The 22,689-nt window shown below is 45.2% G+C and overlaps 1 protein-coding gene across 2 annotated transcripts in view; it reads left to right on the top strand.

The window, feature by feature from the left end:
• The window catches only part of LOC137421949 (FSD1-like protein), a 99,746-nt gene extending 78,370 nt beyond the window's left edge, over positions 1-21,376 (top strand). For both annotated transcript variants that reach the window (XM_078773050.1, XM_078773049.1), the window contains exons 9-14: positions 7,160-7,331; positions 7,683-7,712; positions 11,224-11,327; positions 11,785-12,036; positions 19,469-19,557; positions 19,776-21,376. In XM_078773050.1, the coding sequence (XP_078629176.1) occupies positions 7,160-7,331; positions 7,683-7,712; positions 11,224-11,327; positions 11,785-12,036; positions 19,469-19,557; positions 19,776-19,886 (758 nt within the window). In that variant the 3' untranslated portion in view covers positions 19,887-21,376. The remainder of the gene's footprint in view (positions 1-7,159; positions 7,332-7,682; positions 7,713-11,223; positions 11,328-11,784; positions 12,037-19,468; positions 19,558-19,775) is intronic.
• Positions 21,377-22,689: the final 1,313 nt, after the last annotated feature.

Raw genomic sequence — 22,689 nt, 5'->3', positions numbered from 1 at the left:
ATACATATATATATATATATACATATATACATATATATATATATGTATATATATACATATATATATATATATATATATATATATATATGTATATATATGTATATATGTATATATATGTATATATATGTATATATATGTATATATGTATATATATATATATATGTATATATATGTATGTGTGTATATATATATGTATGTGTGTATGTGTGTATATATATATGTATGTGTGTATATATATATATATATATATATATATATATATATTGTTACGTTTGTAGAGGGTAGGGATACCATAGGTTAGTGTGCTCCGACTGTCGTGAAGAAGAAGAACCACCTCCATGTACTATAAGTGGGGAATTTGTATTAGCCCGGATGTCATGTAAGGTGAATCTTCATCCCCATTACAAGGAGTGGGGTATGTTAATTAGCTCAGGGATTATTGGTAATGTATCCCTTGTATGTCACTACCTCTAATTTTTTTCCTATGTCCCTTTTGGCACCACACCATAGACATTAGCCAGAATCGTGCATTTAAACACCCTAATTAAAAACCTACCGGAAGCCAGGACATTGAGTGCTGCCGCTGATTACTGACTTTGGAAGCGCACAAGACGGGCGTGCCGAGGGCCACGCCCAGACGGGCAGTGAATGGGCGGGGTTTTGATTGGCACAAGGTCGGGGTAAGATGGGACTTGCTGATAGGAGCAGGGAAGGACTGGTAGGAAGCGACTCGCTGATTGGCGAGGCACCCCAGATGACGTCAGAGCCTAGGTGATAAAAGAACGTGCTGGCAGACATTTTGGTTGTCTTCTTTTGTTTTTCACTCTAGCGGACATTTTGTTCTCTTCTCCTTGGCTCCTTGCTCTGACCGAATTTCCTCTTGCGCTTTTTCTCGCCTGGACCGTGTACGAGCGGTGGCAATTTTTATCTCGGGCTCAAGAGAGCGATCGTGAACGGTCGTGTTTGAAGATCTTACTGGTGGTCATGAGGAGGAAGAGCCACGGCTTTCCAAGCAAGAGCGATGGGTGGACGAGCGCTGCTGGCTCGCTGCAGTGCGACACACAGTGAGGCCTGTGTTTCCACCAACGAACAAGCGGTTCCCGCCAACAAATGTGAAGTTCCCGCCAAGGTCCTGATACTATTTTGACGACCCCTGACGAGACACCCCAGCCGAGTTAAGTTAAGTGCACGCAGACGCCTATTTTATATAACGTTATTTTTACCTTTGTCTGTGTTTCGGTCTATTGTGGGAGCGCTCCATTTAGGAATTTAGTTTTCTTTTATCGTGCATTATTTGAGGATATAGTCACATACTCAAATACGGAGTATACAGTCACATATACTATATATATATAGTCACATGACTACCTTGTGTGGGGAACACTGTAGGGTAACACGGACCTCCAATATTGTTACCCCCTGTTGTTCCGCACAACTACCCTGGTGCTGCACAATTCCAAATTCCTCCCCCTGCTGATGAATTGTGACATCCACACCAGCCCGATAGCCTTCCAGGTGTTCCAGGTGTTCCAGGTCTTCCTCAGTTAACAAACATTCCACTTTTAAATTTAAGTTTTCTCCATTTACCTCTAGACACTCCGTATTTAAATTTCCCCCCTCCTGTACCCGAAGGGCATCAGCTTGGGTCTCACACTCTTTCATTCCCAATGTGAATTCCCCCCATTTTGGTTCAAACTCTGCCGCCCATCCCTTCTCCTGTGCCCCATAATTAAGCAGTGGGCTGTTGACGCGTAATCAACGGAGGTCCGTGGTTCGAGCCCCGCATTGAGTCAGAATTTTTTCACACTTAGCCCCTCGCAGGAATTTAATTCCTGTTTATAAAATTATATATATTGTTGCGGATATGGGATTTGCATCCATCCATATCCGCTTGTAAATATTCCCCTATTTCCTCAATACTTCCCAACTATCCCCAATCCCCCATTCCCTAGTCCCATTTTCTGTAAACAACACTCTGTAGACCCGACCTCCCCATATTTCCCCCATTAAATGTCGTGCCCAGGTTCACCGCATCTCATGTAAGACAACTATAGGACATCTTGCTAGTTATTCTTAGTCTATGTCAGTTAAGGACTCGTTTCCATTAATTCTGACCCTTCGTTGCACCAGAATGTGATTGTATGGCACCGTTAGGAAGTTTAGGACCTCCCAATACCTCCCCGCAGCTCTTCCTCACGGTTCAGCAACAACAACAACAACAACAGCAACGGCAGCGGCGTGCACAGGGAGTGCGCGTCCTCACTCCGGCTTGGTTGGTAGGGGGTGTTGGGAGGGCACGAGGCCTTCCCAACGAGCCGCCATCGAACATGTGCTCGACGGGGTTACCAAATAGGGGCTCCCTGTCAGCTCCTCGTCAAGGGCGGAGCCCGGTAACCCCCGCACCCAATGGAAGCGGCGGACCGGCCCCAGGGGGGCGGAGCCAACCAGCCGAGGGCGTGTCACTCCCCGCTGAGCATGCGCAGGAAGAGGGAGGTGACGTCAGATGCGCGCTGAGCTTGAAGCAAGAGAGACGTCCCTTCCGAGCGCTGTGACACCTCCCTGCATCTCTTGGACCGTGCTTGATCCTGTCCCCGAGCCAAGGTGCACCTTGTGCTATCAACCTACCTGTCTATTCCTGCCATCAATCCCTGTGTAAGTCTACCTTGTTCCGTTTGTCTGTGGTCTGTCTGGGATAAGATAAGACTGTAATTAAGTGCCCATCTCTTCTGTGTCTTTACCTCACTACCTTGTAATCTACCCCCTTTTCTCCACCACTGTAATTATACCCTCCTCCGGAGGTCTTGAGAACTGTACCCCTTGCGTCGTTTCATCTATCCCAGTCGTTGTGTCCTTTCCATCATTGATTTGGCATAGCGCGATTTGGTCAACGTCTGGGTGGAATCGGTTGAGTTGGGGAAGAATCGGGGGAACTGTTAGGTCGCGGCAATACCACCGCTCGGTAAATAACATCTAAACCGCGCCCGTAACAATATATATATATAATATGGAAAATGTGCTGTTATTTTTCCACATGGTTTCTCTCAACTGCAGCACACTTTAACGAGCGCAGAAATCTGACTTGTCACTTGTCGTCTATTGGTTTCCCCGCTCTTACAAATACGTGCACTATATACAACACTATAAAGATGCCCTCTCCCGCGCCTGCTCCGCCTACTACTCTCAAATTATCCACTCTGGCTCCGGAAACCCAAAAGCACTCTTCTCTACAATAAACAAACTCCTCAGCCCCCTGAACACCACCACCCAGTCATTCACAATAGACAACTGCATCTCCTTCCTTTCATTCTTCCAACGCAAAATTGAAAACATCTACAACAGCTTGACCACCGCCGCACCCGCTCCCCCTCAAACCACCTGCCCCCCCTTATCCTGCCATCCCCTGTCTCAATTCTCCCCAGTCTCCCCTACTGACCTCTCTGAACTCCTCATCGGAATGAAAACTGCCATCTGCACTCTTGACCCCATCCCCTCCAGCTTTGTCAAGGCCTCCCTTCCTGCTCTCTCTCCACTTATCATTGCAACAATAAACTCCTCCCTGTCTACAGGCATCGTCCCACCATCCCTCAAAATTGCTGCTGTTACCCCCATTCTGAAAAAACCTGGACTAAACCCTGACACCCTAAATAACTTCAGACACATCTCCAACCTACCCTTTCTGTCAAAGGTTTTGGAATGCGCTGTAGCCACTCAACTCAAACATCACCTCTCTGCCAATAACCTGTATGAAACATTCCAATCCGGATTCCGCTCCAACCACAGTACTGAAACTGCTCTCCTCAAAATCACCAACGACCTTCTCCTCTCCTCTGACGCTGGCAACCTCAACATTCTCATCCTCCTCGACCTCAGCGCCGCCTTTGACACCATCGATCACACCATCCTCCTCACCCGACTTGAAACCACCTTTAACATTACCGGCACTGCCCTCTCTTGGATTAAATCATACCTCTCTGACAGACGTCAGTTCATCTCCATCAATAACTGCAAATCCCCCACTGCTCCCCTCCCCCAAGGTGTCCCCCAAGGTTCAGTTCTTGGCCCCCTCCTCTTCATCCTTTACCTGTCCCCCCTCGGTCACTTAATCCGCCGTCATGGTCTCCAATTCCACTGCTTCGCCGATGACATCCAGCTTTTCATCTCCACCAAGTCCATCTCCACCAAGTCCATCTCCACCGCCACCCACTCTATCCTGACAAACTGCATCACTGAAATAAAATCCTGGCTTCAAATCAACTTCCTCAAACTTAACTGTGATAAATCTGAAATAATCATCATTGGCCCAAAAACGCTCACCAAGTCCACCCATAACTTTGCCCTCAACATCGACGGTTTCCCAGTATCCACCTCCCCTCACATCCGGAATCTTGGCATCATCTTTGACCAAACCCTCTCCTTCGACAAATACACTAAACAGATCACAAAGACAGCCTTCTTTCACCTGAAAAACATCGCCCGTCTCCGTCCATCCCTCTCCTCCGTGGCTGCAGAAACCCTCATCCACGCCTTCATCACTTCCCGTCTGGACTACTGCAATAGCCTCCTTTATGGTTCACCCTCAACAATCACCAATAAACTCCAATACATTCAGAACTCCGCTGCCCATCTACTCACCCATTCCCGGACCCGTGACCACATCACCCCCGTCCTTTACAAGCTTCACTGGCTCCCCATCTCCCAGAGAATCCAGTACAAAATCCTCCTCTTGACCTACAAAGCCCTCCATAACCTGGCCCCATCCTACCTGGCTGACCTCCTCTCCAGACACACTCCCACCCGCAACCTCCGCTCTGCTGGTACCAACCTCCTGACCCCCCCCCCCCCCCCCCCCCCATCCGGACCAAATTTAGATCCTGGGGGGACAGGGCCTTCTCCATCGCTGCTCCCACCCTCTGGAACTCGCTACCTCACACCATCAGAGACTCCTCCTCACTCACCACATTCAAAACATCACTCAAGACCCACCTGTTCAACACTGCATTCAACATTTAACCCACAGCATCTAACCCCTGACTATCTCCTCTCCTTCTCCCTCCTTTGTGCTTTGAATATTTCCCTATTGATTCTTCTTTTTTTGCAATTGTTTTTATGTTTTGCTATGCATTATGTTTTGCACTCTGTCAAAGCGTCTTTGGGCTTCCTGAAAAGCGCTATATAAAATAAATGCATTATTATTATTATTATTACAACGCTTTGCCCAACGTCTAACGGTGCTCGCATCAATGGTAGTCATGTACCCATTATTTGAACGCCGATGAATTTCCACTGGAGTAACCTCTACAGCAGTAAGAAATTAATTAACTGTTCTCTGCTTCATACACACATCCAGCGGGGCAACCATTTTGAAAGTGTGGCATGATATTGTCACATGACCATTCAACTTAAAAATGGGTGGGAGAAGAGCTTTCATATGACGCTATGGTTACAAACTGAAAAATATGAGACATTACATTTGTTTCGACCCTCATATGTGGTTTAATGTAGAGATTATGATGGAATGACTGCATGACCCATGCTCGTTGGATGTAGGAGAAATCCCCTCAGAATTGTGATCTTTATAGGTGCGCTTTGCAGGAACGGGCAGCAAGATAGATAATTTTGTAGCATGCCAATACATTCAGTTAATGGGATTATGCACAGGCATCAGGGACGCTTCATTAACATGTTTTATCCACAACTAGTAAAAAGTCAATCATAAATGACTGGTTGGGACAGTTTATTCGATGGTGCAGCCTAGTGAGGGTGTTAAATTGTGTAGCCCTGGTCTAGTGGTCTAGTGTCAGGTGTGCTTATATCATCTTTATTTGACATCCTGTGGACGTAAATGACCACTCGTTTTTACTCTGCACATGCTACACACCACGTGCAGCAAATTTCACCTCCCTGAGCCTTGTGTTTATTTTATTTTTAAACCGCTTCTGTACACCACCCTTGAGGCTCGGTTTGCAAGCCTCAGTCTACAATTCCAATAGAACAGACATAATTACTCTTTCATGGAAAATGTTTTTTGATCTTGTTTTATCCTTAAACATAGACAGTAGTGAACACACATTAATGTTAAAAGATTGGTCTTTAAAATCTAACCTTATGAAGGGGAACAGACATCATCATACTAAAATATGCCATTTGTGTCTGATGAATTTTTGACGCCAATACATTCTGTCGTTACGGTACTTATCCAATCTCAACCAAACTTGACAGGATGACGAAGGGTTACACAATGAAGGTTGTACCGCATTCATTCCCTCCCCCCCCCCCCTCCCCCCACCCGAGCGAGTTTGCCTGCCATTGCCGTCAATGGGGTTGCACGTTGAGGTGTATATAAATGTTAAATTAGCTTTATCGTGGCATATTTCCAAAGACTTTTAATAACAAAATTAATGATAATCGTATATTGTTAATGTTATTACAAAACAATATTAATACTAATAATGTCCCTCTTCCCTAAGGCGTTTTTCCTGCAGTGATAACGTGTACAAATAGCTTAGTTATGGCGTTTCTGTGGGAGCAACGGCTTCTCCAGGAAGTAAAAATATTATAAACCACAAACACGTATGCTTAGCTTTTTAAACAGTCGCTAATGCTCTTTATAAACCACAAACACGTATGCTTAGCTTTTTTAACAGTCGCTAATGCTCTTTATAACACTAAATGAAGAAATTTGGAGGAATCCCGACATCCGTGAAGTAAGGTTTACTTGCAGAACTGAGCGAAGATCTACTATACTCTATATAACCCACAAATGTTGGGTTAATAACATGGCTTTCTGCCGCTACCGTGGCATTTTTCATAGCGACCTGAAAGGGAGAAGCTTGGGTTGTGCTCCTTTGCCAAGCAGCTAGCTAGCGCTTGCCAAGCCAGCCGTTCCTTAATGGTTTTGAATTGAGTGCTTGCTCAAATGCTTAAACCACTTGTCGATCGCTTCACAAGAAACTTGGTAAATGAACACACACCCAATGTTCTTGAGACCCGCCCATAGATTGACTGTGATCTATATACCGCAAAGAGGAATGCCCCTTCCTGCTCCTCCCGGAGTCTGCGGGTGCACTAGTCTGGACAAACACAAACTGGCAGTGTGTTTTATATGGTAGATTGGTCTTGTGTAGTACTTCTCCTAATGTGGTTGTTTCTCCTTGTGTAGCCTTTAATTTCCTCCTCGACTGCTCAACATCCCATCCTAACCTTCGTGTGGATGGAAAGTTGGTGGAATGGGATCCAATGACAGGCAAAGGGCATGAAGTGAAGGGAAAAGGAAAAGAGAACAAAGGTCGACCAGGTTCAGCAACAGGCTCTCCAGCTGGGTCACCAATCAGGTGAGTGCTTGGGCATCCAGTGTAAAATTTACTGCATACTGGACATGACAGGTATTTTTGTTGAGGCCTTGCCTCACTTTCACGTAGTGAACATTTTAGTTAAACGTCTCAATGTGTACATCAAAATGCTTGAATGATTTTTCCACTTGTACGATGAAAACCATGGGGTTTTGCAGATATAAAAACCTGGCCTTTTTGTGATATCGCTTTCATTCTCTGCTTGCAAATGCATGTCTGTCCCTATGTGCCTACTCCACGATGTTTGAAACTTGTCCATCTCATCGCATCCATCTCATGACCACCTCCATCTTTGGTCCACCGTCGCCGATTCCACTTCACTGTTCCACCCAGTAATCCACCAGGCATCCGACCTAGTGACAGGTGAAAATCCCACAAAGATTCTTTTCTCAACTTGATATTTTTATGAGTCTCTATGGTTAAACTCTTAATATCTGAAATTATTTGATATTATTTAGTATGTAGCACTTTGGTCCTCATCAATCAAAATCACACTGGTCAAAATCACCATCAAGTCAAAGTAATCACACTGGACCAGACAAAATTCCAGACTGGCCACAAAAGTGTTATTAATGTTTGAACACCTGCTTATTTATGCCATTGTTTAAATAGGTTGTTGTTGTTTCATATGCAACCTGTGTCTGCTGGTTGCATCATTTTTCTGGAAGCGCGTTTGTGCTGCTGATGCAGTGCCCCAATTACCAGTTAGCTGGTGCTCAATTTGCCGACCTCGGAAGGATGACAGGCTGAGTCAACCCCACTGGGGTTAATTCGACGATTGACCGGGATTCAAACTCGGGATTCTAGGATCCCAAGCCAGCGCCCTAACCGCTAAGCCAACACCAGGCTGGAGTTTAAATAGGTGCATACAGCCAAAAAATGACACTCTGTGGGATGTGTGGCATGTTTATTGCAACTCTTTACAGCTACAGCTCATAAGCTGAGAATGACGGCCTTTACCTCATGCTGTGGGTGCACATCATCTGTGTCATGAGTAAATATAGTCCTGGACTCTATTTCATTTTCTATTTTTCTCTTGTGAGCTCAAAGTTGAACACATTCAACACATTCCCAATATGAAGCTCTGTGCCAAATTTGGTGATTCCAGCTGCCTTCATTGTCTAGTTAGTCTGCTGACAAATGGCAAACGCACAGATGGGATCATTGCAATACTCACACGTTCGGCCTACAGCTGTGGCGTGAATTAAAACGCTGCACATACTTTGCTCATGTCCCCAGCCTCTCGACGTGCTTCTCGGAAATTGGGGCGGATATAAAGTTGACATACAATCGTGGCCAAAAATATTGACACACTTACACTTTTTTCAAATAATGCACCATTTCTTCCAGAAAATTGTTGAAATAAAAAATATTTTGGTATCCACGTTTTTCTTTGGTTATTATTATTTATTTTATTTTTTTATTTTTATTTTTTTGTATACAAGATCGAGGCTCGCGTAAGAGCTAACTTTAATCACAAAAAAAACAAACAGGGAATTACCAGTGAACTGGTACTCAATTAGCCGACCTCGGAAGGATGACAGGCTGAGTCAACCCCCCTGGCGTTAATTCAGCGATCGACCGGGTTTCGAACCCAGGATCCTAGGATCCTAAGCTGACACCCTAGCCGCTAGCCCAACACCAGGGCTGCATTAAACCCCCCCCCCCCCCCAGGGCTGCATTAATCGATAATAATTAAGTAACTCGTCAATTAATTGATTCATCAAAAAACAAAAAATACCATTTTTGAAAAGCACTTCCTCACTATTGTGCCCAAATTTCAGCTTCCTAGCTCAAATGATGGCTGAGATATCACCCGGACAAACAAACAAGAAGGCAAACAAACAACCAGAGTGAAAACTGAGTACTCACTTTCAGCGTGCGTCATTGCCGAGCCCCCTTCGGTGCCCGGCAATGACGTTATGCAGCGCCTGGAGATTGCATAGGAAAGGAGCGGTGTACAATAAAGGGAGCGAGATACAAGATGGGGAGAGAGGGGGAAAGCACACAAGTACAACATTTGAGAACATGGACATCGGGAGATCTGTTGGAGGGAGAGGGCTTGGGGGGAGGAGGTGTGGGAAGGGGGGTGGGAAGTGGGGGGTGGGAGAGATATAAAACACATGGACACTGCTAGGACTTCCAGGAATGAAGTCGGTATTTCAAAAATGTGGATCTGGGGTGAATTAATGGGAGTAGAAAAGATCAAGGTTTTGGAAGGGGGAAGATAAGAGATGGTAGTGAACAGCTGTTTTAAAGACCTGGAGGGAGGAGTGGGATTGAAGAGAGTGAGGGAGTTTGTTCCAGAGGTGGGAGAAAAGGGGAATGAAAGATTGAAGGTGAGCAGAAAGTCTATTTTGGCAGTTTAACCATAAGAGGGTTGCTGGCAGATCTTGTGCGACCTGAAGTAACATTTGGGGGACAGAGCACAGACAGAGCTGGGGGAGCTAGGCCGGAGATTGATTCCAATGATTCTGAAATCTTTGGTTTCAACAGCGTGAAGCCGAGCTAGGTGTGAGGCCGGAGCACCGGCCCAGAGGGGAGAACAGTATTCCATTGAGCTGTGGATGGAAGCTTTGTATGTGGTGAGGAGCTAAGGTGTGCCAAGGAAGGACTTCGCACGATGGAGGATGCCCAGTCAGCGACTGGCTTTGGAGGCCAGCTTGGAAAATGTGTTTTCCCAGGAAAGGTCATGGCAGATAGTCAGACCCAAAAGCTTGAGTGACAGAACTTCTTGGAGAGAATTGTTGAGAAAGTAGATGGGAGGGTTGTTCAGTCGGTCTTTTCAGAGAGACATAGTGAGAGTGTGAGATTTGTCAGGATTGAAAGACATGTTCCACTTGTTTGCCCAGTCTGTGATTTTGTCAAGGTCTGCAGAGAGTGAGGAGGCTGCAGACTGCCGATCTGAGGGATGAGGAATGGAGCGGCAGAGAGTGGAGTCGTCAGCAAAGAGATAGAGAGGATTTTCAAGAGAGTCAGAGAGATCATTGATGAAGACCAGAAAAAGCACAGGGCCCAGAACACTGCCTTGGGGAAGCCCAGCCTGAACAGGGAGGGGAGATGAGCGAAATCCATTCAGGGCCACACGTTGACTATGACCAGAGAGGAAGTCGGCAAGCCATGCATGAGGTTTCCATGGATACCAAAGGAGGAGAGTTTGGTGAGCAGAGCACGGTGCCAGACCGTATTTGAAGGCACGTGATATGTCAAGGGAGACAGCTCTAATATCCTGTTTGACATTGAGGACCTCCATCCATTGTTGAGACAGCAGAAGCAGCATGTCCAGAGTCGAATGACCTGGTCTGAAACCAAGTTGGTGATCAGAGATCAAGCCATTGGAGAAGAGGAAGGATTTGATATCTGAAGCAATGATTAATTTAATCATTTCATTGATGAATTTGAATTTTTCAATTTGAAAAATTTGAAAAATTCATTTGAATGATGAATGAATGATTCAATGATGGTTTGCAGTGGAACAAAACAACAAAAGCTGAAAAAAATTATTAAATCTTAGCTTATTCCACATAGAAATCCTAAAATGGCCCGGACAATATTATTGGCACCTTTGAGAAGTTGTTAGAAATAATTAGATTTCAAGCAGGTGATTCTCCTTTACTTTGTAATTGAACTTTACTATGTAGATAGTCCATGCTCTTATCCTTTAAATACTGAATATCAAGCAAGGAAGCAACACATACCACCTTTTAAGTCTTTGGTATGACTCGGCCGGGGTTTGAACCACTGACCTCCCAGACGGTGAGAAGACGCTCAAACTATTCCACCACTGAGTACAACAACTTAACATTTTACGTTGTCAACTGTTTGCTATCAATAAACAGTACTGGATATTTGATTTGCTTTGCTTGTTTTGCAGGTCACTGGGGGCTTCTCCAAAACAGAGACCTGGGACACCTGTCAGGTTTGGCAGCACTCGAAGTGGGCGAGATCGATTTACAGGAGAGTCGTACTCCGTACTGGGTAAGAGAATTTGGGGTGGAGGGAGGGTTGGGGTTGAGGTGACTAAACCCCAAAATTCACGGGCACTGGAAGTTAAAAATCGAGGTCAAACCAAACAAACTGCAATTCTCGTGAAGTGCTAGAGGTCAGTGCTGCATCGTGGAACACATTATTCATTGGTATTAAATGTAGTCAGCTGTCCCATCTACATCCGTCAAAAAGAGTAGGATGTTGTGTGACGCCATGCCGGTGGAATGCCATGCTTTGGGTCGGCTGTACAATTAGCACTATCTGAAGTACGTTGGAATGCTAGATTGTGGATATGGCACAGGCACAAAGGGACAATGTCCTTTTAAATGTTACTTTCTAATTATTGCATATTGGATCACATAGTCAGTCAACAGATGCTTGATTTTTCACATTAAATGACATGGGAGTTGAGTGCAGGATTGTGACTGGTTTGGTTTCTGTTATTTAGGTGACACACAAGTGGAATGTGGTCAGCATTACTGGGAGATCCACGTGGTGCAAGATTCCAAGTCTTATGCGGTCGGTGTCGCGTACCGAGGCTTCGGTCGCTTTGACCAGCTGGGACGCACGGTGACATCCTGGGCCCTCCAAGGCACCACATGGCTGCAGAGCAACTTGGCTGCTAAGCACAATAACAAGTCAAAGACCCTGGACTGTGAAATCCCAAAACACCTTGGCATCTACTGTGATTACGATAATGGTCAGAAGGATCACGCACGTAATCCCTCTATACACCGAATAAATAACCGATTCTGATCCTCAGTTTGTCATCACAAAGTGAAACAATGATGGAAGTCTTGTTTGATGATATTATGAAAGCAAAAACAAAAGCTGAGACTTGTGACTTGTACAACAACAACAACAACAACAACAACAACAACATGCATTTTAAGGCCATTTTCCCTGCTAGAGCAGGGGTTAGCTTTGCGGTCCCCATGACAATGTGCTCCATTTTGCCCTATTTTCTGCATCTCCCCTTTTTAACCCCCTGGCCCGCATTTCTTCTTCGACCATCTTTAGCCAAGTCTTTCTCGGTCTTCCCCGTCCTCTACTTCCTTCTACATTCATTTCCATCACTCTTCTCAACCAGTCAATTTCATCATTCCTCAACACATGACCAAACCATCTCAACCTGTTCCTCTTCACAGCATCAATCACAGGCTCTATTCCAATCATCTTTCGCAATTCATCATTTGTCTTCTTCTCTCTCAACGATACTCCACACATCCACCGAACCATTCGCATTTCCACCCTTTCCAGCCTTCGTTGCTGCTCTACGTTCATTACCCATGTCTCGCTCCCATAAATCACAACACTTCTCACACATGCAGCATACACCTTTCCCTTCAGCTTCAACGACACTCGCCTCCTCATCAGCACGCCACTCAGTTCCCGAAACTTCTTCCATGCACATCTCACTCTTGCAACCGTTGCCGAGTCTGATCCACCTTCTCCATTCAGCATGTCTCCGAGGTAGCAAAATGTTTTCACACCTTCCAGCTTCACGCCATCTCCAAGATCCAACTCAACATTTCCTCCATCTGCAGCTCCCTCTGTGCACACCTTACATTTGAATGTAGCTGCCACACTGGTTAATGACCCTCAGACCACTACATTTTTGATAAACCCACTCAGCGCACATTGTACATTGAATGGAGTTCACTCCGACAGTCCGACACCCTTCCTGCACACAGCACATGGCCACTTCCCAGTTCTTTCCACCTCACCACATGCTTTACCACTTTCCATCACCTTCGTCTTTCCTATATTCACCTTCAGACCTTTTGTCTCCATACATTCCTTCCACTTGTTCATCTTTTCCTTCAGTCCATCCATACTTTCCGCAATCAACACCAGATCATCTGCATACAACAACTCCCACGGTAAACCCTCCTTTACGTGCTGAGCCAGCACCTCCATCACAGCTACAAATAGTAGTGGACTTAGTACCGACCCCTGATGCACTCTCACCTTCACCTCAAACTCACCACTGTTCCCGTCTATCATCCTTACAGCTGTGCGCGCTCTTTTGTACATTGCCATCACTACTCTGATCAACCATTCCTCCACTCCTAACTTCCTCAATGCCCATGTCAATACTTCACGTGGAACCCTATCGAATGCTTTCTCCAGATCAATAAACCCAAGAAACAACTTCTTCCTCTTCTCCATGTACTTCTCCTGCAACTGCTGCACAATAAAGAGCGCGTCTGTCATTCCTCTTCCTGGCATAAATCCAAACTGCATTTCGTCGATCTTCACCTTCTTCCTTATCCTCCTCTCCAACAGCCTTTCCAATACCTTCATTCCATGCTCCAATAACTTTATCGCTCAGTATGAGCCACACTCCAGAGGGTCACCTTTCCCCTTGTATAGAGGGACGAGGGTACTCAGTTCCCAATCCACTGGAATGCGGCCTTCTTTCACCCCCAGATTACAGATCTCTGTCATTCTCTTCACATCATTACATTACTTCACATCATTAAATCACTCCATTTATGACGAGGAAAAGTCTGATGCCCGACGTGGAGATCGGTTTCTGAGGTTTAGGACATGGAATGTAGGGACAATGACAGGGAGATTAGGAGAAGTGGTGGAAGTATTGGTCAGAAGAAGAGTGGACATATGTTGTGTGCAGGAGACAAGATGGAAGGGAAGTGGTGTGAGAATGGTGAAGGGTAGGCAGGGACAGAAATACAAGTTTGTGTGGCAAGGGTGCCCAGAAGGCGTGAATGGTGTTGGTGTCCTGTTTTCTGAGGAGTTTGTAGACAGTGTGGTTAGTGTGACGAGAGTGAGTGAAAGGTTGATGATGGTGAAAATGATGATTAGAAAGCTCTTGGTGAACGTCATCTCGGGATATGCTCCGCAGGTTGGTTGGAGCGATGAAGAGAAGGACAAGTTCTGGTGTGCAATAGAGAAGCTGATGGATAACGTGAAAGATAAGGAAGTTGTTGTGGTAGGAGGAGACCTAAATGGACATGTGGGAAGGAGTATGGATGGTTTTGAGGGAGTTCATGGGGATTACGGATATGGTGTGAGAAATGGAGAAGGTGAAAGGATTTTGGAGTTTGCTGATGGAGCTGATTTGTTGATTTGTAATACTCAGTTCCAGAAAGAGGATAATAAGCTTGTTACATACACGTCAGGTGGGTCGACGACAACCGTTGACTACCTGATGGTGCATAGGCGAGATAGGGGGCACCTCCGGGACACAAAGGTGATCCCGGGGGAGGAGGCTGTTTCACAGCACCACTTGGTTGTCTGCGACATAAGGTTGAAAGGTGCGAGGAGAGCTCGGTGGGTGAAGTACCAGCCGAGAATGAAGGTGTGGAGGTTGAAAGAGGTGACAGTGAGGGAGGCATTAAAAGAGAGGCTGAGTATGGTAGAGGATGATGTGGTTGAGCTTGAAAATGGTTGGATGTCAATGAAAGAAAGTCTGTTGGGAGCCGTTGGTGAGGTATGTGGATGGACAAAAGGACCACCGAGGCACTCGGAAACATGGTGGTGGGATGATGAAGTTGGAAAGAAGATTGACGAGAAGAGGAAGAAGTTCAACGAGTGGCAGAAGGCGAAGGGTACGGGGGCAGAAAAGGAAGAGCATGAAAGTTATAAGGCAGCCAAGAAGGCTGCAAAGAAAGAGGTATCAAAGGCGCAGGAGGCATGTCGGAAAATGTTCGGAGAACGCTTGGATTTGGAAGAGGGTCAGAGAGCGGTATTCAGGATGGCAAAGCAGATAGCAAAGGAGGTGTGATGTGATGGGGGTGAGTTGCTTGAAGGATGAAGTGGGACAAATCGTTGCGGACCCAGATGGAATTAAAGGAAGATGGAAGAGATATATGGAAATACTGTTGAATGCAGAGAATGAATGGGATGGCAACATAGAGAGTAACCCAGTTTTTGGACCTGCAGAGAAGATAACCGAGAAGGAAGTTGAGGAAGCGATTAAAGCAATGAAGAGTAGAAAAGCGGGAGGGCCGACGGGAGTTGTGGGAGATATGTTGAAGGCAGCGGGAAATTGGGGTGTGAAGAGAATGACAGAGATCTGCAATCTGGTGGTGAAAGAAGGCCGCATTCCAGTGGATTGGGAACTGAGTACCCTCGTGCCTCTATACAAGGGGAAAGGTGACCCTCTGGACTGTGGCTCGTATCGAGCGATAAAGTTATTGGAGCATGGAATGAAGGTATTGGAAAGGGTGTTGGAGAGGAGGATAAGGAAGAAAGTGAAGATTGACGAAATGCAGTTTGGATTTATGCCAGGAAGAGGAACGACAGACACGCTTTTTATTGTGAGGCAGTTGCAGGAGAAGTACATGGAGAAGAGGAAGAAGTTGTTTCTTGGGTTTATTGATCTGGAGAAAGCATTCGATAGGGTTCCACGTGAAGTAGTGACACGGGCATTGAGGAAGTTGGGAGTGGAGGAATGGTTGATCAGAGTAGGGATGGCAATGTACAAAAGAGCGCGCACAGCTGTAAGGACGAAGGATGGGAACAGTGGTGAGTTTGAGGTGAAGGTGGGAGTGCATCAGGGGTCGGTACTAAGTCCACTACTATTTGTAGCTGTGATGGAGGTGCTGGCTCGGAATGTGAAGGAGGGTTTACCGTGGGAGTTGTTGTATGCAGATGATCTGGTTTGATTGCTGAAAGTATGGATGGACTGAAGGAGAAGATGAACAAGTGGAAGGAATGTATGGAGACGAAAGGTCTAAAGGTGAATATCGGAAAAACAAAGGTGATGGCAAGTGGTAAAGCATGTGGTGAGGTGGAATGAACTGGGAAGTGGCCATGTGCTCTGTGCAGGAAGGGTCGGAGTGAACTCAATTCAATGTACAATGTGCGCTGAGTGGGTTCATCAAAAATGTAGTGGTTTGAGAGGGTCATTAACCAGTGTGGCAGCTACATTCAAGTGTAAGGTGTGCACAAAGGGAGCTGCAGATGGAGGAAACGTCGAGTTGGATCTTGGAGACGGCGTGAAGCTGGAAGGTGTGAAAACATTTTGTTACCTAGGAGACATGCTGAATGGAGAAGGTGGATCAGACTCGGCAACGGTTGCTAGAGTGAGATGTGCATGGAAGAAGCTTCGGGAACTGAGTGGCGTGCTGACGAGGAGGGGAGTGTCGTTTAAGCTGAAGGGAAAGGTGTATGCTGCATGTGTGAGAAGTGTTATGATTTATGGGAGCGAGACATGGGTAATGAACGTAGAGCAGCAACAAAGGCTGGAAAGAGTGGAAATGCGAATGGTTAGGTGGATGTGTGGAGTATCCTTGAGAGAGAGGAAGCCAAATGATGAATTGCAAAAGATGATGGGAATAGAGCCTGTGATGGATGCTCTGAAGAGAAACAGTTTGAGATGGTTTGGTCAAGTGTTGAAGGATGAAAGTGACTTGTTGAGAAGAGTGATGGAAATGAATGTGGAAGGAAGTAGAGGACGGGGAAGACCGAGAAAGACTTGGCTGAAGATGGTCGAAGAAGAAATTCGGGCCAGGGGGTTAACAAGGGGAGATGCAGAAAATAGGGCAAAATGGAGAACATTGTCATGGGCACCGCAAGGCTAACCCCTGCTCTTGCAGGGAAAATGGCTTTTTAAAATGCCTGTTGTTGTTTGTTTGTCATTCTCTTCACACCCCAACTTCCTGCTGCCTTCAACATATCTCCCACAACTCCCGTCGGTCCTCCTGCTTTTCTACTCTTCATTGCTTTTATCGCTTCCTCAACTTCCTTCTCAGTTATCTTCTCTGCCGGTCCTAAAACTGGGTTACTCTCGATGTTGCCATCCCATTCGTTCTCTGTATTCAACAGCATTTCCATATATCTTTTCCATCTTCCTTTAATTCCATCTGGGTCCACAACGATTTGTCCCACTTCATCCTTCAAGCAACTCACCCCCATCACATCACACCTCTCTTTCGCTATCTGCTTTGCAATCCTGAATACCGCTCTCTGACCCTCTTCCGAATCCAAGCTTTCTCCGAACATTTTCGTCCATGCCTCCTGCGCCTTTGCTACCTCTTTCTTTGCAGCCTTCTTGGCTGCCTTATAACTTTCATGCTCTGCTTTTTCTGCTCCCGTTCCCTTCGCCTTCTGCCACTCCTTGAACTTCTTCCTCTCCTCGTCAATCCTCTTTCCAACTTCCTCATCCCACCACCATGTTTCCGAGTGCCTCGGTGGTCCTTTTGTCCATCCACATACCTCACCAACGGCTCCCAACAGACTATCTTTCATTGACATCCAACCACGTTCAAGCTCAACCACATCATCCTCTACCCTACTCAGCCTCTCTTTTAATGCCTCCCTTACTGTCACCTCTTTCAACCTCCACACCTTCATTCTCGGTTGGTACTTCACCCGCCGAGCTCTCCTCGCACCTTTCACCCTTGTGTCGCAGACAACCAAGTGGTGCTGTGAACAGCCTCCTCCCCCGGGATCACCTTTGTGTCCCGGAGGTGCCCCCTATCTCGCCTACGCACCATCGGGTAGTCAACGGTTGTCGTCGACCCACCTGACGTGTATGTAACAAGCTTATTATCCTCTTTCTGGAACTGAGTATTACAAATCAACAAATCAGCTCCATCAGCAAACTCCAAAATCCTTTCACCTTCTCCATTTCTCACACCATATCCATAGCCCCCATGAACTCCCTCAAAACCGTCCATCCTCCTTCCTACATGTCCAGTTAGGTCTCCTCCTACCACAACAACTTCCTCATCTTTCGCGTTTTCCATCAGCTTCTCTATCGCACACCAGAACTTGTCCTTCTCTTCATCGCTCCGACCAACCTGCGGAGCATATCCCGAGATGACGTTGACCAAGAGCTTTCCGATCATCATTTTCACCATCATCAACCTCTCACTCACTCTAGTCACACTCACCACACTGTCTACAAACTCCTCAGAAAACAGGACACCAACACCATTCACGCCCTCCGGGCACCCTTGCCACACAAACTTGTATTTCTGTCCCTGCCTACCCTTCACCATTCTCACACCACTTCCCTTCCATCTTGTCTCCTGCACACAACATATGTCCACTCTTCTTCTGACCAATACTTCCACCACTTCTCCTGATCTCCCTGTCATTGTCCCTACATTCCATGTCCCAAACCTCAGAAACCGATCTCCACTTCAGGCTGTACCCTGCCCATATGTAGTTGTAATTGTCATGGTTCTCTTTTTGAGGCAATGTTGTTATGGTTGGATGCCCTTCCTGACGCCACCCCTCTTAGTCGCCTCTTACGACACGCAGGGATATGGTGTACCTATTCTAACCAGGGTACACACCGGGATAAAGCTTTGAATAAAACCAAACGGGTTTAATCCCGAACAAATAAACGGAGAATGAAATCAATAGTAACGATATACAATGAAGTAAAATATATCTGTGATATATGATTGCATATAATTGCATGTAATTATGTTGCATATAATTATGCAACTTGTGACTCGTACAGTCGAGTATTATTTTAAATCTTTACATCCTTAAAGGCAACAAGAATGTTCGCACTGTGGTCACAACCTGCGACAAAATCTGGTGACAGGCCGACTGGAAACGCACATTTAATGTGCTATTGAAAAATTAACTCGACACGAGTTATCCATGTCATCCTCTCCACGGCTATATCAGAACGAGCTGATTTGTCAGATTGCTTACCCTAACGTGGGGCAGTTCAAAAATTATACAACTGTTTTTAGTAATTTGTGTAACGTAACACTTGATTATTTAACATAACGCTTGAATACCGTGCGTTCTGATGGGCTTTACTAAACCTTATTATTCGACATATGATTGGATTTTTTTGGGATCCCTCATCGTGAATAACACTTGACCCAAACAAAGCCAATGGGTACCTGACACAACAAACCCGGGTAATGTATAATCAGCAGAAGCATACAGGCATAATGTTAGGCCCACCAGAAAACCAAGATGGGGGCCATATCATTTTGTCTGTGCTATGGTGGGTGGAGTCAAGCACCAGATGTGGGTGTGGTCTGGCAGCTGTTTGACCAATGGGTGCACATTTCAAGAATCCCAAAAGCAATGCTTGTAGCAGCAACTTGTAGACTTGTGACATGTCGAAAGTTTAAAAATAGTCAATGTGGAGTTTTTCACTTTATAAAGGGCATAACCGTTTTTTCCAGGTGTACTGAGTTTCTACAATGCAGAGAGTCAACAGCTGCTCTACTCATTCCGTGCACGCTTCACAAATCCTCTGCTACCTGGTTTCATGGTGAGCATCATCACCACGCAGTTGGAGTCCACATGCTCTCTGATTACTTTTGATCCGTCCTTTATGGTTTTAGAGTCGTATGTTCTAGAAGTTGTGAAGGTTTTTTTTCCAGATTAAAGATCTAATTGGAATGTCGGAGTGCTGCGTTAAGGGCTTTTCCTGATTAGCTAATTTGCAGTTGTCCCTCTTCCTCCTTCCTCCTCGTTTTCCTGACCCAGGTTTGGTGTGGCACACTAACAGTGGTCACAGGCCTACAGGTACCTTCCTATATCTCCACTCTTGGTCGTCCAGATAACGATAGCAGCTCCACATCGAGCCTAACGCAGTGACCTTCAACCTGTGACCTCTCAACACTGCTTTCTTACATATCAGGATCCTTTTTGTTTTTGTCTTCCCCTCCTTAATCCTGGTGCGAGGTTATAACCTGCATATGAACTGAGTTTGGGTGGACCATCTAAAGAAAACTACTTGGTTTGTATACAAATAGTTAATTATTCTCATTGTTCTTCCACTTTTTCACTACTTCTATTTGTAAGCTTGCAGGGGAGCAGGGGGGGGAGGGGTGTGTTCAAGTGGTGGGTGGAGGTTAGAATCAGGAACACTACACTAAAAGTCTGTTGATAGCTTGACAAATTGTGGTGCTTGAGGTGGAAAACGACGAATATCAATTTTTACAGAAATGCAAGGCTAAAGTTTCCACCGGAATTGATTTGTACCCGATTCTTTCAACTGAACCACCTGGGCCTATTCATCATCAAACTATCCTCATGGCCAGATGCATCTTGGTTTCAAAAGTATCATTGCCCTATAACGATGACTGGGCTGGTGGTTTCTGACGAGGTATTAGATATAAAGTACTTTGTTCACCATACCACACCGGTGGAACCATTTTGTCTGCTCTCGAATTCTGATGGCATTGAGCAGTTGTACTAGAATGGTGCTGCACTCGCACGTCTCGTTAAATGATCCGATTTGCAGGTTGTACATATTTATTTGCTTCTGTCCATATCCGGGCGCAGCAGTTGAACGAGCGGTTGATAATCCGTGCAGGTTTATTTAAATGCGTTAAAAAAAAACTTAGTAAATCTACGACTTGTGAAAATATTTAACACTGGGCTGCACCTAGCCAACTACAATGAAAACGCTTAGATATCAGGGTATCTTCGCTCAGCAGCAATGTATAAGGGTGAGAGAGCTACAAATTCCGAAGCAAAACGTACCGGCTCTTGTGGAACCACCGTGACGGCAATTATTTATTTTGTTATGGACCATGCTTGCTCCTTGACATTCAAAGCCTGAACACACTTTGCCTTCAACAGCCAGAGATGGTTAATTTAGTGTTTTATCAATACTGAACGGTTCACTTTCACGATTAGGAATTTGAATAGCATTGACTTTTGGGCCTGGATATTGAGTAGCTAGAGGGAGGTTCTTCGTACTATCAGGTCTTTGGCTGCATGCTTTCTCAAGAGTTATGATTGGCTTTATTTCCGATGCAGTTGAGCGAACATTGCCAGAGCAGGGCAGCGTGGTTGTGGAAAGGTACGTAACTACCTGTTAACCAAGGCGCTTGCTTCATGCTGCCGGTGCTTGGCCACTTTGCACATTTGGCCACACTTACCTACCTGGTGACCTAATGTCGTGGTGTTTTAAAATTTGAGATGAACGTTTGTTTTGGGCACTAGTTCATTTTGCACTGCATGGTCATTTTTATTGTTTTGCTGTTTCTATTTTTATTAATACCGATTGCCTTAATTCTCCCATGATCAAGGCAATCCCCTTGTGCTTTGACAAAATAAAGGAAAGTAATTTACTTGAACTGGTTGGTGTTTATTTGCCGGCCCGCACAGACACGGTTTTGCAATCGCTTTTGTGTAGCATTGGTTATCCACGTAACGTTTCAGAAAGTGGAACAGTCCTCCAACGTGTCGTATCCACCTCCGTCCATGTAAGGGATTTAATGTTGTGAAGTTTTCTTGTTCTCATTTTTCTTCCGAGAGCTCTTTTCAGGATCGTCACTGAGCCTCAGATAGCTTCCAACTGTAGCTCGTTTGTAGCAATGTTCCCAATTGATGGTTTTTAAGGTCTCCATGAGGTTCTTCTTTATCATTCCCGTTGCTACAACTATCACTGGTACAACTTCGGTTCCTCTTCAACTTCCAAGATCTTTTGACTTCATTTTAGCGGTCTTGGTATTTTTTTTTTTTTTTTTTTTTTTGACGAGAAACACCTCCTTAGTGGGAGGGAGGATAGTGGGGATCACATGTAAATGAATACTCAGGTATAAAATCATGGATTTTGTTATGGATACAACTTTAATGTTCAGTCTTGATCATTTGGTTTTTAATCTACTGTATTGCATTTGATTCTCCAATCAACAACAACAACATGCATTTTAAGGCCATTTTCCCTGCTAGAGCGGGGGCGTCAGGAAGGGTTGGCGTCAGGAAGGGTTGGCGTCAGGAAGGGCATCCGGCCGTAAAACATTGCTTCAAAAAGGGGACCAAAAAACAACAACCATGGTTCCCGAAAAAGGCCAACCCCCGCTTTGCGGGGAAAAATGGCCTCTAAAGGTGGTTTTTTTTTGGTTTTTTTTATACAGTGCCTACAAGTCTACACTCCTTCAAAATTTCCACCTTTTGTTGCCTTATGACCTGGAATTAAAATGCATTAAATCAGACTTTTCCACCTTCATTTACACATTGTAACCCACAACTTCCAAGTGAAAAACAATTTCTACAAATTTCAGAAAATTATTTGAAAATATAAAACAAGAATATCTTGGTTGGATAAGTGTCCACCCTCCTTATAATAACAATTGTAAATTAGTGCAGGTATAACCAATCACCTCAAAATCACGCACCAGGTGAATTGGCCTCCACCTGTGTTAAATTGTAGTGATTCTGATTATTTCAGAACAAAATCAGCTGTTCCTGTAGGTTTCCTCTGCTGGGTAATGCCTTTCACTGCAAAGACTCAATCATGAGCACCAAAGAGCTTTCAAAAGATCTCCGGGATAAAGTTGTGGAGAGGAACAGATCAGGGGATGAGTATGAAAATATTTCCGAGGCCTTGAATATCCTTTGGAGCACAGTCAAGACTATCATTAATAAGTGGAAGGCGTATGGTACC

Source organism: Myxine glutinosa, chromosome 2, assembly GCF_964187855.1.
Source record: "Myxine glutinosa chromosome 2, kmMyxGlut1.1, whole genome shotgun sequence".
NCBI lineage: Eukaryota > Metazoa > Chordata > Myxini > Myxiniformes > Myxinidae > Myxine > Myxine glutinosa.
The sequence above is the reverse complement of the archived record's forward strand: the minus strand, read 5'-3'. Positions and strand labels throughout refer to the sequence as shown.